Source organism: Drosophila ficusphila, unplaced genomic scaffold (genome assembly GCF_018152265.1).
Source record: "Drosophila ficusphila isolate 14025-0441.05 unplaced genomic scaffold, ASM1815226v1 contig_791, whole genome shotgun sequence".
In the NCBI taxonomy this organism is placed as follows: Eukaryota; Metazoa; Arthropoda; class Insecta; order Diptera; family Drosophilidae; genus Drosophila; species Drosophila ficusphila.
This window is the reverse complement of record NW_025064737.1, coordinates 28339335-28357224: the sequence shown is the minus strand read 5'-3', so window position 1 is coordinate 28357224 and position 17890 is coordinate 28339335. Positions and strand designations below refer to the sequence as shown.

General features: G+C 47.2%; 2 protein-coding genes across 5 annotated transcripts in view; one reads left to right on the top strand and one right to left on the bottom strand.

Moving 5' to 3' along the window:
• Positions 1-17890, bottom strand: part of LOC108086813 (guanylate cyclase soluble subunit beta-1) — a 42655-nt gene that overhangs the window by 8946 nt on the left and 15819 nt on the right. For 2 of the 4 annotated variants that reach the window (XM_017183855.1, XM_017183854.1), the window contains exons 5-16: positions 17728-17846; positions 16862-17011; positions 16427-16727; positions 15844-16059; positions 15674-15785; positions 15232-15397; positions 14951-15033; positions 14359-14529; positions 14154-14225; positions 13688-13853; positions 13310-13447; positions 9913-10070 (exon numbers count right to left, since the gene is read on the bottom strand). In XM_017183855.1, the coding sequence (XP_017039344.1) occupies positions 9913-10070; positions 13310-13447; positions 13688-13853; positions 14154-14225; positions 14359-14529; positions 14951-15033; positions 15232-15397; positions 15674-15785; positions 15844-16059; positions 16427-16727; positions 16862-17011; positions 17728-17846 (1852 nt within the window). Of the gene's footprint in view, positions 1-9908; positions 10071-13309; positions 13448-13687; positions 13854-14153; positions 14226-14358; positions 14530-14950; positions 15034-15231; positions 15398-15673; positions 15786-15843; positions 16060-16426; positions 16728-16861; positions 17012-17727; positions 17847-17890 lie in introns of those variants that run through there. The other 2 variants (XM_017183857.2, XM_017183856.1) reach the window with 2 other exon arrangements.
• On the top strand, positions 84-10162 carry LOC108086815. Its single transcript, XM_017183858.2, has 8 exons — positions 84-689; positions 854-953; positions 1824-1933; positions 2009-2112; positions 4702-4797; positions 7012-7168; positions 7240-7358; positions 9459-10162. The coding sequence occupies exons 1-8, from the start codon at positions 243-245 to the stop codon at positions 9916-9918; spliced, it is 1593 nt and encodes a 530-aa protein (XP_017039347.2). The 5' UTR covers positions 84-242; the 3' UTR covers positions 9919-10162.

Below are 17890 nucleotides of genomic sequence, written 5' to 3'. Positions count from 1 at the left end.
TTTATTTGTTTACGTTTGCACAATGTTCTCCCAGCACATCGTTGCCAGCTGAAAAAAATCGATAACAAAAAGAGAGTAATTTCTCACCCTTGATTGTTCGGAATGCTCTCTTTTGTGCACTGTGCCTCTTTGGCTTCATCCGTTCGGAGTTATTGTGGAAACGGAATTCAAATCTTTCGGAGGGAAACCTTTTTTATTTGAAAATATTGGCCGTCATAAGTGAATAAATCTTTAATTGCAATATGCTTTTGCAGTTGCTAGAGGCTTTTCAGCGGCTCGTAAGTCAATTAAAAAGTCAATTTGTGTGGGTTCGCTGCTGGTTGCCATTACCACGGCACTTCTACGGATTCCGGCGGGAAACTGAGTCACGGACTCGGCTGCGCTTACGGGTGCGGGAACGACTGCGCCGGGAGCCCCACGAACGGGCCAGTCACCAGCGGAACCGGCGGACGTCGCGCCGCCACCTGGTCATGGACTACATCTTCGAGTGCTTCTTCGACGACACCTTCGCCCAGATCTCGCGGAACGGTCTGCAGGACCGCCAGTCGCGGCGGGATGTCCTCGACCACCTGAGCTCCATCATCAGGGGCTGCAGCGAGGGGCAGAACGCGCAGACGGAGGAGGTGGCCGCCATCGCCGTCACGTCGGCCATGAGGTTCCACCGACTGGCCAAGGAGCAGAACGGCAAGGTGGGTTCACCGGAACAGCAGTGCAGCAATGAAATAGTTTAAATCAAAGTGAACTACACAGATAATATTTGTAGTTTTCACTTGCTCACAGCTTTTAATTAACTTTTCATTGCGGTTCCAACTCTACTGCACTCCACTGTGTATGTTTTCCTTCCATTTCCCAGGTCTGCCTGATGGGCAAGTATCACAACATCCTGTACATCGCCCTGCGCACCTGCTGGGATTGGGGAGTGCGGGATTCGGAGGTGGTTGTTCAGCTGCTGGGTAAATAAACTGGGAACTGGGGCCAACTAAATAATTTAATTTATGTGCATATGTATGCGGTGGGGCATTCCCGAGCGCTGCCTGTGTGTGTGCGTGTGTGTGAGAGTGCGTGTGTGGGCGTTCGGGGCGTGGCCGTTTGCATGTTTTAATGAATTTTATCCCTCTGCATCGGATTATTACGCCCATAAGCAGGCTCAAGCAGGCAGTTTTCACTTTAATCACGTGTTCCTGCTAATTGCGTTAAGAAAGTGTTGCTAATGTTGTTTTGTTGCCGTTGCTCCGTTGTCGTAAAACTTGTAAAGTGCCTTAAAGTGTTGCAAGCTATTTGGGGCGCATGTACACTGGCTGTCTCTAATTAAAAGGCTGCGTAAACTTTTGCGAGCGGAGAGTGGCAGAAATTAATGGCATGCCTCTGTCATGGGATCTGGACTCGTGTGCAATAAAACTTGCTCCTTGTTTGTCCTGTCCCCACTTGCTCTGTTGCCGAGCCCGGTTCTCAGGACCCTTGCTGTTGGCTTGGCAAACATTTCGGCCAGTTTCCGCTTGCCGCTTTCCACTGACTTCATTTCTGGCTCTGCCGCAATTCCAAGGAAACCGAATACCGAAAACCGAAAACCGGGAGGCCAAAAGAGTCGGCCAAGCAGCAACAAGTGCAGCCACGTAATTAGCTTTTTTATGGCTGCCGCCGCTCCGATTTGATGACATTATTAAACCTCTTTCCCCACTTGACTTAGTATAAGAAAAAATGTTTAAAAAAAGGGGATTTCGTTTTGTTTATGGAATAATCCTTAAAAACCGTTCTTTATCTCAGCATTTTAACTTGTTTTTTAATTTTCTCTCTCCACCCCACTTTTTCTTTGTGAAATATAGTGGCCATTTATGAGTGTGAGAAAACATATGAGCGGATTTTCCTGGGCGCCCTCTTTGGCCCTCATGCCCCGCACTTCATCGCCGGCTGGCGCAGTGACTTCCAGGACCAGGTGAGAATCTGACAGCCCCCGAAAGCCCCTCCCCTCCCTTTGGGATAGACACCCATGTAAGTCCTTTGTTCGCAGCACGAAAATGTCCGCGCGATGGTTTACTTTCTGAAGCACGCCACACGCGAACGGCTCACGTTGCCCGTCTGGATTCCGCGCTTCGAGCAGGAGCAGCAGCTCAGGTGAGTCCTCATCCTTCCTCGCGTTGACTTTCTCCGCCTTTTCTGCTTTCTCCGCCTGGCTTTCTCGTGTCGCGCTCTTTCGCTGCCTGCAGCAATTTCACACTAGCCGGGTTAATTGGACGGTTGGCCAGCTGACATGCGAGGCTTTCTGTTCCCCAGAAGAGATTTTCAACCTGCTTGTTTGTTCCACTTTATGGTTTTTAAATTCAGAAGAGTGTCTAATCCAATTTTGGTGAAAACTAGAGAAAATCTATCATTAAAATCTGAAGACCTCTCAAGAGTGTCTTCTTAGTAGTGCTACTAAGACAGTGTGGCAGCCAGCAGCAGTTTGCCAACCTTAATTGTTGGCTCGTTTTCGTTCACACAACAATAAGAGACTATAAATAACCCCCGGGAATACACAGAGTGCAGAGTAACCAGAGAAATGAAAGGATTTTAATTAAATTAATACATCAGCCATTGTTGTGGTGCTCGCTAGGTGTGTGCGCCTGTGTGTGTGTGTGTCTGTGTGTGCCATAATTGAGTGAAAGATGGCGACAATTTACAACCACAGTCACGACTACGAATACACTCTCGCAGAGAATGGTCCTCAATCACTGGCGGTTGCCTTCTCTCACTTCTGCTGGTGTCATGTATAATTAAGATTTTCATTTGCAGTATGCCGGGGTTTTCCCATTTTCCGCCTTTCCCATATGCACATGGAAGTGTGGGGATGTGGGGGTGTGGGCGTGTCTCTGATGCGATAAGCTGAAAACCAACAGGCAGCGATGTAAACCTTTTGTTATTTCGGCTTTGTTCGCCAGCACTCCGGAGGATTAAAGTCAAAAATGCGTGTAATAAGCGCACAAAAGCATTCTCTCAACCCCACCACGCCCACTAATCCACACAGATACACCCCGCCCCTTCGGATACACATACTCACACCACCGCCGAGCTGACTGTTTGCGCTTCTTAAACAAACAGAAGGCAAAAAACTGACTGGCAAACATTAAGAAGACATTTATGATGCCCTCTCGCAGAACAGCAGCCAAAGTCATGAATAAGCGTTAATAGCTGCAAATGTATGTGTGGGTGGTGGTGTGAGGTGTGTGGGTGTGGGTGTGTGTGCGAGTGTGATTGTGATTGTGAGTGAGGAGCTGTGAAAAACAAGCAATGTGACAATAAACGTTTCGGTCAAATGGCGTTGGAGCTGCATAAATCAGTGCTGAAGCAGCATATTGCTAAAGTTTCCCCAGCACAGTGAACACTCGTGTGGAGAAGCGGAGTTAAAGCTTAGCAAAAATGTATTAAATGCAAAAGAAAAGAGGAGAGGAAAGCTAAATAATAAATATTCGAAATTACGAAGTCACAAAGTGTGGTTCATGATTAAGTTATAACTAAATTGTCATGTTAGTGCCATGAAAAATGAAAAATGCATGATTGCACTCAGTTATTGCACAGCTTAAGTGGCTTATAAAGCTAGTTTCACTATTCCAATGGCTTTGTCATAATCCAGGGCTAGTCCACCTGCTGACTTAATGACACTTTAAATTATTTATGGCCTCCCCGAATGCAAAGCACTTTAAACTGCACAATTTAATAACTCCAACAATTTTCCGGGGCTTAAAGCGCAGAAGAACATTGTCGTTAAACCCCAGCTAATACTTAGCTAAGCAGTCCATTAGACAGAAATTGGACTGTCAGCCCGCTCGTCGGCTGATTAAAGTGTTAATGTTTGATTAAGGGCCAAATCATTTCCGACTGGCGGGAACATTCGAACCCCGAGGTGTTATATTGGGCCATTGAGGAACCTGTCACCGGGATGCGATTGGCGAATGTCTTGATTCTAGCAGGGACCCGCTTTTATCGCTGCCAATAAAACGCAAATGAATTTGCCAAGCCAATTTCCCAGCTGTCAGTGGATGTTGGCTCAAAATGCGCTTATCGTCTGCTCATGTGGGTTACTTCCGGTTTATTGTGGTTTCTGCTCTTTTATTTGCCTACTTTTATGCGTAGACATAAAAGCCAAGTGTGTGTAGGTGTAGCTGTCGGTGTGTGTGTGTGTGTGTGTGTGTTGGAGTTCGTGTGGGCGAACTGTGTCGCAAATGTGCTTTAAGTGCATTGTACATGCTAATGCCTGGATGGAGACTAACGCCCTCCGCTCACACAACATATTACGTATACGCCATGTGAGGCTGCAGGCACAGCGAAAAATGTGTGCACTTCAAGAATTAAAAAAAAGCCAAAGATGTAACTTAAAAAATGAAAGAAAATTTATCATTTCCAACAAAAGCTTTCTTTGCACACTCGTGTATTTATTTTATGTATGTATGTATGTATTTTAGGCATTAATTTATGCACTAGGAGTAGTTTTTCTTTCTGTGATATTTTTTCTCCGACGGAAGGGCGATGAGCAACAAGCGAGCAGCTTAATTGAGGTCTGGCACTAGGCCAGGCTCATTTTCCCGGCTCCTGGGCGTCCTGCTAATGTGCGCAGGCCATTTTGATGCTTGTCGCCCATTAAGGCGGCCACAAAGAGGGCCTAAACTTAGCTTTCTGGCTCTGAAACTGACTTAACCGAATCCGGCACTTTGTTCCCTCTTTTTGCAGATTCATCGATGTGCCCATCGAGTCCTGTGGGAAGTCGTCGCCCCTTCGCATCGCCCTGCAGGCAAACGCCCCCGAAATGCTGCTCATACTGCTGAGGTAAGTCGTGTCCTGGGAAAAGGACTTCCGCAGGGGGAAGGTGGGAAGGTGGGGTAGCGGGGGGTAAAGTGCCAGCGACTGCCACTTCAATTAGCGCGAAATATGCAAAGCGGTCGCCACTTGGCGGCGCCGCAATGTATGCAACATAAAATACAAGACGCTTAGCATAAGCAAGTGCTCGCGTTGCCACAAGAAAGGCGAGGAAAACGCAAGGAGAAGACAGAGGAAAGAAAAGGAAAAATTATCATTAAATATGAAAGTCGCTGCCAGAGCGAATTTGCATCACAAGGCGGTCTCCGACGAGTCTCATGGTCCAAAAAGCAGCTTGTAAAAAGTTACGAGCATGCACTTGGGTCCTCAGCCGAGATTCATAAATTTATACGTAAACGCCTGCAGTTTCGACTTTGTCCCTCGTCCTTGACTTTCGCCGTCCCGCCAATTTATTGTTTCCTAACTTGATATTGCTGCGGCCACGCCCCTTGCTGTCCTGCATCCCGCCCATCCATTTTGTTCGGCTCCGGTTTCAATTTTTGATGCAGCGCCAAAAAGGATGGTTTGCATAAAATGCGAGTATTGATTGCGACCCAAAAGGCGAGTCACAACAAAGTTTCTGTCGGCAAGTCGCGGCTGAGATGCTCGGCTGTCAGAGTTTATGTCAAAGTCTGGCGGAAGGCAGCTTGACTGCACAAGATCAAGATTTTTACAAAAATTTATTCAATTTCCGCAGCGTCTTGGTTTGAGTGGCATATTTTATGTGATTTTTCTAGGACTCAGTTACAGCTCTTGAAGCTTCGTAAACTTTTTAATTTGGTATGCTGACAGGGTTAAAAGATGTTCTTAATATTCATAGGTTCCTTCTTTCGAAGGGTCTCACTGTACTTGACCTTGTAAAAACATGATTTTGTTTAGAACTGCGCCCAACTCAGCCTCCTCCAAAAAAAGACCTTAATATCGTTGCCAAATTAAATTCCGAATAATTTCTTGGGGAATTCCTAACGCCCCCCAACAATTTGCAACATTATTTCCCCCTTTGTAATCCGACGAAATTAAAAGTGAATTCCTCCCCTCAAAAGGGGCGCAATGCGGAAAGAATTCGCATTATGAGGCGGAGGCCAACTGCGGATCCAGTATTCAGCATTCAGCATTCAGAATTCACTGGGAGATTGAGATTCCCGCCAGCTGTGCTGATTGCACCAAGCAAATTGCAATTGCAATGGCTTCGATTGATGGCAAATGTTTGAGTTTGGCTTGCCAATTCCCCGATGGCCGATTCCCCGGAGGTTTCGGGAGGTGGCATTGCCTGTTTTGCTGATGCTTTCTGTTTCTGCGTCGTCGCCTTTCCGCCTGGAATGATTTTGATTCAGATGCGGCTGCCGTTCTTTCGAGTTACTGATGCTGATGCGGCCATAAATTTTCGATATTGTTTGGCTTTTGTGTTTTAATTTTTGCTCTCCTTTCGCTTTGCTGCACTTTCATTTGAAATTGGCCATAAAATATGCAAATGAAAGCGGCGAGATCTGCTCCTTTTCCGCTTTTCCTCGATTCACTGCCCAATTGTGCTACTGGTGCATAATTGCGCATACGCCGTGTGGCGTGTGACGTTGTTTGATGGCGAAAAGACAATATTTGTATGACGCCGGTGGTAAAACACCAAATAAATAACCGAAACATATAAATTACAATGCTTATCGGTCGGAAAATGAGAAATGCAAATGCGGTCGAAGGGAGATTTTTGACAAGCAGTTTTAATTTAAAATATGACAGCTCTACTGGTGGAATTCGCCATTTGCACTTCATTAACCTTTTATTTATAAGGTCTGTTAATGCAAGGATCCCCTAACATATCAGAAATATTACAAAACATATTTTAAGTTTTTTATATAAATTTTTTATAATTATATATAAATAGTAGAAGGCACGTGTAGTAGTACAATTTAGTTCACTGTTTCTCTCTGTGTAATTGTTCTCTGTGTCTGTGGGTGTGCTCTTGTGCAACTGACACAACCGCGAGCCATGTCTGTTCATTATTTCATTTGTACATTGTGTTTATCGGGGCATCTAGCATTTATTGCCACGCCCCCGCCCCTCGTTCTCCCCTTCTGACCGCAAGCAAACCAACTACGTGCTGGCAGCTTGTATCTCATTTGCAACAGTTGCCCACTCCCCTCCGCCGCCACGCCCCCTAACCACCTCCGCCCTCCGAATGCATTGCAGATACGGAGCAGCGCCGCAACCGCCGGACGGAGGCGCCTCTGTAATTATCGCGCTGCTCGACAAACTCATCGAGGACGGCCGCAATTACAGCTTCGAGCTGGTCATGTGCCTGAAGATTCTGCTGCGCAATGTGGTCATGATTGAGATGCCCTTCAAGGTGAGTCGCTCTGCGCGGTTTAGGGTTTGTCGAGGGCTTAACAACTCCTAATGAATTCCACTTCCTTTCAGCCCCTTTTGTACGCCGCGCGGAGGGAGATGTTCTTCGATCGCTACGGCCGCCTGCTGATGGACAGGATAATTGGCAAGGAGCAGGTCTACGGAGTGCCCAGCCTGCGTCACTTATGCCGGTAATTATGAACCTTGAACTGTCATTCTGTCTCCATCATGGGATCGGACGGGGGAAACTCCTTCGGACACTTGACTCTGGAAGCAACAATGAGCTGCCCACGTCCTCGGAAGGAAAGGAGATTAGGGCCGGGAGAATGGAGTCTGACAGCCATAATAAGTTTCGCTTTTATTCAATTACTTTGGCTTGGGTCCGCCACGCTTGCTTAACTTCCTGCGGGGCAGACAATTCGGCGATAAGCCCGAAAAATGAAATAAGCATGCGACAGGAGCCCAGCTGACTGCCTGAATGGCTGACTGGCTGACACACTGACAGTCTGTCCGAACCTTAAGTTGACAAGTTTTCCTCGTCCTGCCTCCTTTGTCGTGGGCTTAGTGCAAGTTTCGCCCTCCGAAGTCAGGGCCGAAACTTGGTCACAATGTAGTCAAATGTCAGGCCGAGTTAATGAATTAAATCGAGGCGAACTTCTGCCACTTTGATCGGTGTTTGGTCGACAAGTTTCTTCGGGCAGTTTTAATTCGATAAGTTGACGTCTGCTATTGATAAGGCTTGAATGCGGGACCCAATGTGCGGGGTCCTGGCACATACGAGAGTGTGCCATTATTTGCCAAGCACTCGCAAATACACAAATACCCTCGTATTTGCCCGCTCGCTCACGTGTCGCAAAAATGTCCATTGACTTTGGCTCTTCTTTCAGCTGGGAACCCGTTTGCCAGCTTGTTTGCCAGTCTGTTTTTTCTGGCCAGTGTTTGCGGTGTGGAAACTCGCGCTCTTGGCCTGCATTTCCCACAGTAAGGCTTTGCACACTTCACGAAATATTTTAAATAGCCTCATTAGCTTAAAAGCTTTTATATTTTATGGAATCCCTAATGGATTTTTTTGTATGCAAGCAATCTTTTCGATTATATATTTCTAATGCTATTTTCCTAAGATGGACGTCTTGACTTCTCTCCCCCTTATTTCCATATACTTTTTGTGCTCTTCACACGATATTTCCCACTGTATTCGCAATTGAGTTGGCGTCCACTTGACGAGGCTTCAAGTACAACTGGGTTTTCTTGCACTTGATATGTATGGTCTGCGGCAGGTCCTTTGGTCTCTTGGCCAGCCATTTGTGAATTCAATTTATGCAAATCTCCTAGCCCGCACTGAATGCATGCATAACGCATTACACTCCGCATTGGCCCCGAAAAGCGACTTCAGTGTGGGGATTGCCTTCAAAGGCGAGTGCGTTGCGCATACGCCCCGGTGTCCCGACTTCCGGAGTGGCGCCCACAAGTAGGCAAAGTTTTTGTTCCTTTTTTATGGCTGCTCAGCGGCTTCCGCCTCATCTTTATTTCCCCTAGGCGGTGTCAGCTTGCTTTATTGATTGGTCGAGTTTGTCGGTGGCCATAAAAAGGCCAAAATATTGCCACGACAGGGAAACTTGACAGCGTAAATTAACATGGACATAAACTGCGGAGTTCCTGGATGGATCTCCCCGGCAGCCGATTAGCATGTTGTTAAGCTCCCTGCGTTTTATGACGTCAATTTGCGGCCCCCTTTCCAAAGAATTTTGGACAAGCTACGAAGAAGGCACTTTAAAGCAGGCTCCCCACTTTCCCTACTTTCGCCCGCTGAAGGGGAAACTTTCCAAAAGCTTTCACTGCGCCTCTAAGTGGAAGGGCCAAAAAGAATCCGCTACCAATATCCGCTACTTTAACTTCCTCCTCTAGTTTGGCAGGCAACTTTAGTGAAAGTTCCTGCCGTTTTTTTTCTTCGCCCGCCTTTCACCCACGAGAAAAGTTTTAAGCACATGAACTTTGTTAGCTGCGCGGATTTCTTTCCTCGCCGTATGAGCTCATTGTGCGAACTTAAATTAATTTATGAAATATCCCGCTGAGATTGACAGGAGCAGTGCCGAAAGGCATGCAGTCGCCAAGAAGTCTTCAGCAGCCCCCAAAAAAAAATGAGTGGCCGGCAAACTATTTTCTACTATTAACTATTTAATATTTAAGGTTCGGATTAAAATTAAAATGTCGTAAAAGTAGTCACATGATATATTCCTTGTTGGATCCGCTAAGTATATAAACTGATAATAAACTGTATATCGCCTTTGCAGCTGCTGCATTCGCGACGTCCTGCGGGAGCACAACCAACTGCCCAATGGCATCGACACTTTGAGGCTGCCGAAGCGCCTGCAGCGCTACGTGGATCTCACCGAGGAGCTAGAAGGACCCGAGGCGCAGCCGGAGGAGAGGGACCAAGGAAAGCCCGTGCCCAGGAGCAAGGAGAGAGGCCAGGTGCTGCGGCTGGAGACCATCAGCAGTGCGACTGAGAGCGAGGACGAGAGCGAGAACCATGTGCAGCTTCTGCAGGCCGTCACGGAACCGGAAAAAGCCGCTTTGGCCGCCTTTGTGGCCACCGGCGACGGGGCTTATACGGAGGAGGCCAAGCAGGCGGCGGTGGCCGCCTACGTGGCAGCCAGTCCACCGGACTTTGATCCCGATTTTCCGCCAATTTCCCTGCCCGGGGGAGCCCAGGTAGCCGAGCTACCTCAGTGGATCAGCACTCACCGGTAGGTTTCCTCGCTGACGTTGATGCGGCCCGGAACGCCGGTTGTCTCCGTCCGGCTGGTTAGGTTGACCGTGTTTCCGAAAAGACAGTAGCGCGGCACCCGGTTGCCAATCACTCCGGTCACCACTTCGCCGGAATGGATGCCAATGGTGATTTGCTGAAACGGGACCAAACATAGAACTTTAAGGCTTAGAAGTGTAGGAGAACTTATCTAGAAATAAACGGGGCCTCGGCCTAATTTATAATCTTTGCAAGCGAATTTATCTGGCTTCGCAGGATCTTAAAAGGGCACTTCATTGCGCTAATAAACTTTCGCCGGCTGGAGTCCCATCATCAACACCCCGAAAAGTTGCCAACCGCAACGGAATGTAGCTGGAAAAACCAGGCGAAAGTTGCCACAATTACTTTCCAAAAACTTGCTGCAGCAGTACGAAAAAGTTTTCTTTAATTAAATTTAAAACGAAATGAGCGGCGAGCCAAGAGAAAGAGCAAGTCCCAATTTCGCCCACCAAAGGTCCTTGTTAGTAGGTGACGATGCTGAATTCCGAGGGAGAGTCCGTGGAAAATGCAGAGCCGGGAGAATATGTGCAAATGGGTAAAGTGCCAACAGTTCGCAGATAAAAGCGAAGGACGAAAGTTGTAATTACCAGAAAAACATTACATAAAACTAATTGCCAAGGCGGCGGAGTGCGATAAGCGAAAAGTACCCAACTTCTGGGAACTGAGAGCTGAGAACTGAGTGTTTCTCCAGCTGAATCAAATCGAATCAGGGCACTGCATTGCCAATGAATCATTCATCGGCCAGTGCCGACCACAAGTCAATCACTCAGTTTTCCTCTGATTAAGTAATGAAAAAATTGAGAAAACTTTCGGTTTGGTTGCGAACTACGGAATAATTCACTCTTTGTTTGCACATTCAAAAAATCGCTGATGCATGTTCTAGTTTCTGTTTGTATGTGTACTCCCCTTGGCTTGATAAACATTTTTGATGAAGGAAGGGAGAAGTTACAGAACACATAGCTCGACCTAATAATAATTTAATACAGCTTTCTCCAATTATATAATCCCCTCTTGTTCGAACCCAGTTACTGGAAAATTGCTGTTTTGCTCTTAAACATCAGGCAAGATGTATGGCAGTTAGGATAATGATTTTTCCTGGCTTCGCCCTCGAGTGTATAAAATACATAGTAACTGCAGAAAGTTTTTGCTGAAAGCCGAATCAATATTTATGGACTGCAAGCACAGGAAGCAGTCAACAAAGAGTTGAGAAAAACTGGCAGGAAAAGCGGGAAAGTGGGGAGCTGGCAAAGTTTTTGCATGAAGAAAAACATCGGTATAATTGGCTTCATAAGCGAAGAGGGCGGAATGACTAGCTGCTGCTTTTTATCAGGATTTAATGAAGCGCAAAATGACGCCAGTGTTGGCAAGGGGAAATCAAGGGAGTGGGAAAAAGGGGGTGGAAGAGGGGAAAGGGGAAGGGGGGTTTAGTCCTGGGAAGGGGCAGTGCAACAGGCTCCGATGTCGTGTCCTAGTTTTTGCCATTGCTCGCCCGTGGCGTTTGTTAATTGCGTTTGGAGCGATCTATCAAACGTTGACTCGATTCTCGAATTCCCCCTTTTTGCCCACCAGAAAATGGGTTTTCCTCGGCATTACCAAAAGCAATCAGTCAAATATGAAATACTGACAGCCACAAAAACTTGGCTGCAGTTGCGGCGAGGCCAGATGGAAATGGGGAATAGAAGGCTTAGAAGGGCGGAACAGATGGATGATCCCGGGACCAGAAGAAGACGAAGAAGAAGAGCTCCTTCTGAGGAGAACCACCGGCAAGACGATAAGGTAATGGAATTTTAGCAACAGAAAAACAACAACTCTGACAATAAAGCCAAGTGACACGAGCCGCAGCAAGAGTTCTTCGTTTGTGTGGGCAGATATGACACACGCACACCAGTCCTCGGATATATCTGCAGTGGGGTGACCCAGGAAGCGTACCTATAGCTATCCGATTCTTGGTTGGCCAATAAAAAATAAACACATCAATAAACGCGACTGAATCAAAAGAGTTATGGAGACCGTCAAATTTAAGCACACCTATAAATTTGGGAAAACTTTTTATGTGCCACACTGTTTTTGTGCTTCATTTTCACAGCTTCTCCAGTTGAGCCACCCTAATATACACACAGATGCCAAGACATGTGCAAAAAGTGACTGACAAGCCACAAGGATTGTCCACACGTACAATGCTGTAATTGTGAAGGATGCCATCAAGTGGGGCATCCGCATCCTCGTCCTCATCCCATCCTCCTTCTCATCCTCCTTCTCATCCTCCTTCTCATCCTCGTCCTCGTCCTCGTCCTCGGTTCGTCCTGCGGATGAACCCCTCCTCCTTTCCCCTTTCGCCTTCTCCATTCTGCGGCCCTGCATGTGTGCAGTGTATTTTAAGCCCGAGCACTTAAAGCCAAAGTGTTTAAGCCAAAAAAAAGATAGTAACAGCAGGCAGGAGGCCTCCCACTCATCCTCGGCCAAGTTTCCACGTCTCTGGTGACAGTTGACGGTCAAGTGGCCACTGGCAAGGACCCGAGACCATGTACCACGGTCCACGCCGCGTCCTTTGACATTGTGTGTCATCAATTTTGAATTAATTTTAGCAATTTTCGCAGTTTTCTATACGAAACTTTGCGCCCTCGCCGTTGGCAGGGAAACTTTGTTAAATGAACTTTTTCGCACTTGCCCTGCTGCCACGAGTTGTTAATATTTTACGTGCACTTGCCACTCAATCCGGGCCAGCAGAGGGTTAAGACAGCGCGGCGGGAGCGGAGGTGGGGGCGGGAGACAGACATTGAAATTTATGCGCCATTGAGTTGCTGTTGCTCAAACTGGCGAACGGCGAATGGCAAATGGCGAATGGCGAATGCTGAACGGCAAATGGCGAATGGCGCATTCAGCAACAAATTGCGCGAACATGCTCAAACTTGCACGCTCACGCGAACCAAAAAACACGAGCGAGACAATTTTCCAACTACTTTCAATGCGCACAATTAGAGTGACGGCCCCTGCAAAAACACCCACACCCCTCAACCACACCCACGACCCCTTTTGCCCGCGGCACTCGAGCAGCTTGAACACAAGTTGTCAGTTGTGAATGCATTTCTGTTGCTCGACAAACTCTCGCATAAAATGTGCCACAAAAGGAGGTTGCCGGTGCCAGCCAAAATATGCTAGATGTGGCAAAAGCGGAGCACAGATTGAATACAGTTGCGGGAAATCCAGCAAGTTTTCCTTTTGTTGCAGCAAATGCCGGATACATGGCCTTAAATGGCACTTGAGTTCATAAAGTCGGTGAAGAACAACTGGAGAGTACACCTGCAGATTGACAAATACTTAAGGATTTTCACTCACCACTGGATTGGAGCCCATCTTGACGTTCTTGGCCATGTCCATCATGTCGAGGGCCACCCGTGCCATGCACTTAGCGTGATCCTCACAGTGGTCGGGCAGCCCGGAAACGGCCATGTACTTATCGCCAACCGTTTCCACCTGAAAGCACAGACATGTCGATGAGTCCTTCAAGGTCTACATATGTATATAGAGTATATGTGTGTGGATGTGCGTGTGAGGGTGTGTGTGGGTGGGTGGGCTATTGGCCAAATTGAGAGGTGACCCGAAAAAGGGACGCAATTGCATCGCTTTTGTGGTCAGGTAAAAAGTGTAATTAAGTGGCCGATGCGGGCTGATGGCCCGCAACTGCGTGGCAGTTGCATTTGAACTCTGACCCACCTTGTACACGTTCAGGTTTCGCTTGGAGTCGGTGAGGGCATCGAAGACCGTGTAGAGCTCGTTCAGCATTTTCACGATTTTCATGGCCCCGTCGGGATCCGTGTTGGCCGCACAGTACTGGCCAAAGCCCACGATGCCGGAGAACATCAGCGTCACGGAGTCGTAGCTGCCAAGAGGAAGCGGAAGTGTGTTCGCGTAAATAAATGGCGAGTGGTTTGTATTTCTAGCATGGGGCCAAAAAAGAGCGCAGAGGAAAATCCAAACTCAGTCACAATATGTATATTTATTTACTTTCCAGGTTAACATTATACGTAAATATAATATACACTTATTATTATTTTTATCATTGATAACCTTGCAAACTGTTTTCGTTCACTTCCAAGCAAGTTGGCTACTCCCAACCACAATGATTTCCTCTCTGTGCACTTTGTCCCACTAGGAAACAGGGAAATTGACTTTTTCTTACCGTTTGGGCGGCACTGGACGCTGATGTCGTAACTCATTGGCCACCGACTTTGGCAGCACCGAATAGAGCAGCCTGTGCAGGACAGGACGAGCCAGGACGAAACGGGAGCAGAAGGCATGCAGAAACATGGAAAAGTAATTTCAATTTCGCGCCTGAGAGAATGGCGCGCCATTAAGGAGTCGGCGTCCTGTCATTTGTCATTTACCTGTCGGTTTTCTGCTTCTCGCTCTCCAGATCGCGGAAGGTCTGCTGCAGCTTGTCGGTGAGCATCTCCAGGTTCTTGGTGAGCTTGTACTCCGCCTCGAACTTCTCGGAGAGCAGGACCAAATCCCTGGCGGCGTCGTGCAGCGGCACATCCGAGATGTAGAGTCCTTTCCTGGAATAGAGGACACATTCCGCGTTCCGGTGAGTTCAGGGAGAGACGTGTGGGTGTCAGATGGAAAAATGACACGCATTTTGTTTTACTTAAGTCTTTTAGCAGGAAGTGGAAAACGGGGCTAAGCGAAATTCCGGGAGAATGAAAGAAGAAGTCGAAGCTCGAAAAACATTTTTAATGTCACCCATAAATTTAGCCAGCTGAAGGCGCATTTGTTTCAATTTGACTGTTCATAAAACCTTTACTGTGTTCCCTAATACTCGCATTTAAGAGCTAATGTCCTTAATATGGTTTTCTCAGATATAAATACAATATTATAGGGGGACCACTGAGAAAAAAACATGGTAAAATTGTTCATTCGGTTCTTTAGAACATCTTAAACTGAATTAATATTGCGAATCCTCTTAGAACTCATACTCACTTGGTCAGATCGTCCAGGTTCATGACACTGGGGTAGCACTGGAACAGGATCCGATCCGTTTCCGGAATGTACATCATTTGTCCCTACGGAGCAAGAAGCAGGAACAGATTATTTTCGGGGCGAACGGTGAGCCATGGCAATAAAATTGATTTTACGCCGTACTCTGTGGCAGGCCACGGCATTAAGTTTAACGCCCGAACGGCTGTGCGTAAGGGTCCATTTGCTTTCGGGCTTTTCATAACCGTTCCGACCACTTTGATGGCTCATTGGCCCTTGCTCACCTTCAGTCTCAGAAAGCGCTGCTCGTGCCGGCTGCTCATGGCCCCCTGACGAGTCTGCAGGACGTAGATGGTGTTTATGTGGGACAGGATGTTCTCGAAGTTGAGCTGCAGGTGCGGCCGGATGGCCTCCACCACCTCTATCAGGGAGCAGTTCTCCTCGGCGACTCTGCGAAAAGCAGAAAGCCATTTAAAACGGATGATAAAATGATTATAAATATTTAAAATAATTTAAAATTTAAATAAAATTTTAATAAAATGGTTTTTTATGTATAATAACAGTGGATGTTTTATTCACAAGCTTTGTTTTCTGTGTACCAACGACGACTGGGGAGAGGCAAATCCGAGCGACTCACTTAGTCGAATGGCCCCAGTTTAATGGTCACTAATCGCAATCAACGCCTCAAAAGTAAACTGCCATTGGAAGCCGGAAGAAAGGACTCACCTTGGAATAACACGAGAGACAGCTTTTCCGGCCTGAACGATTTTCATTTGCCTATCGAACATCAGATGGAAGGGGAAAACCTTGCAGAATGTGGCGGGCGATATAAGAGGCGCTATACATCGACGAACAGTACTGATTAGCCAGGCAATTAGCAAAAACAGAACACTCACCTTCGCAGAGGAACTCCATGTCGTCGGGCACCTCGTCCTTTTTGGCGTCCACCTGCGACTTGGCGGCCACGTTGATCTCGCGTATCAGGAACTGCACGTGGTCGTACCGCTCGATGTCGTCGCTCTTGTTCTTCAGCAGGCGCAGGCACTTCTGCTCCTTGTCGCCGTCGCAGTCGAAGCTGTCCTGGGCAATCGGACAAGTATTTAGGGCGGGCTCTGAGGAACATAAAGTTAAATAAACTTTTTAATCATATTGCACATAAATAATCAATTCGGAACAGTCTGTCATGCTATTCGTAAAGTCCGAGTCTCAAAAAAATACATTCTGCCAAAGCAAATTTGTACTGTGCGGTAAGCTATAAAAAACATAAAGTCATAAAATCATTTCATATTTAAGTCAGAGCTTGTCGCATGGTTTTTCCATCATTATACTTGTGGGTTGCACAAACAAATGAATAAATGAACGCCGGGCAGTCAATACAATTTACATTTATTGTCATTCCAGCTCCGTGAATGCGGCAATATGTTAATCGCGACGACTATTTTGTTTTATTTATTTCACCCTTGCATGGACTTCAGTTACCTGTCTCGCTGGCAATCTGCTGGCCGTCGTTGTTGTTGTTCACGTTGGCGTTGTTGCCGTTGTTGGCCATTCCGTTGTTGCTGCTGCCGTTGTGATTATTGTTTCGCTCGGCATCCGTCGAAGGAGCCAGGACAACCGTTGCCGATCCCGTCGTCGTCGTCGTGGCCATCGCGGCGTCGTCCTGCAGCTGCTGGTTTTCCCGGGCGATGGCCCGCTCCTTCTCGGCCTCGTCGATGGGCTCTCCCTTGCGCTTGACAATGTCGATTTCCACCTCGACGCCATGCAGCTTGGATGCAACGGCCTGTGCGGCAGAGCGAGATAAAAGATAAAGCCGGGCGGAGGCGTCAATGGGTGCCCCACAGGGAATCGGAATCGGGAGTGGGAATGGCCATGGCCATACCTCCAGATAAATATATATACGTATATATTGCTCACCTTGACGATGCCGATGACGATGTGCTCGAGGCCCGGCCGCTCCGAATAGTAATGGAGGAGCAGCTCGCCATCCTTCTCCGTGCAGCGGAAGGAGGGAGCCCGCATTCCGGGGTACAGAGTGCCCAGGTGGTCGTGCAGGGCATCCAGATTCTGAGTGATTCGGGGTCATAGTTGCACGGACAGAAAAAGAGCAAGAGAATGTGTATTAATAAATTTTAGAGAAGCCTTTAGAGAAGTAGCAGTTTTGCAGGATACATTTTAAATGCAAACAGATGAGGATTTTTATTATTAAATTCTTTATACTTTTATGAACTTTAAACTTTTTATAGCTTCTCACATTTAATAAAAATAAGGAATAAATTAAAGGTGCCTGAATGCTATTTGTACTTTTTCGGAAAAACCCATGCTGAGCAATTGAAAGCGATTGGTGGCCAATTTTTGCTCGCTGTGTGGCACGCTTGTTGTTCATGTTGCGGTGGTGCAGACGAAAAAATTCAATTTCATTTTTCATTATGACAAAGGATTCGAGAAGCATTTGCGGTGAAAAATGTGGAAAATTGAAAATAAATCGAATGTGAGTGCAACAAAAGGCGTCGAGGGAAATGGGCTCCGTTCGGAGTGGGCGATGTGTGCGCTCGAGCAAAATACTTAATGCTTATCAATGATGGCGAATGTCGAGCTCGACGACTGAGACTGAGACCGAGGAGCTGCCAAGGGAGCAGCATGAAAAATGACTCGGGACAGGAGTCGATTGGCCGATGCAATTGGGCCGCAGATGCATGGGAGGCGGGTGAGGTGGGCGTGAAATGGCCTTCGATTAAATTAACTGCCTCTGCGACTTTGCGAAGTGAAGAAGCCAAACAAACCTGGAGGAAATCCCGCGGCGTGGCGCCCAGCACTTGTAGGATCTTGTCGTAGCCCGAGTCCTGGCAGAATTCGAAGAAGGTCTTGCCGAAGAGCTCCAGGATGTCATCAGCGGGAATGTCTGCGAGGAGGAGAAGGGGAGAGACGTTAACGAGCAGGTCCTTT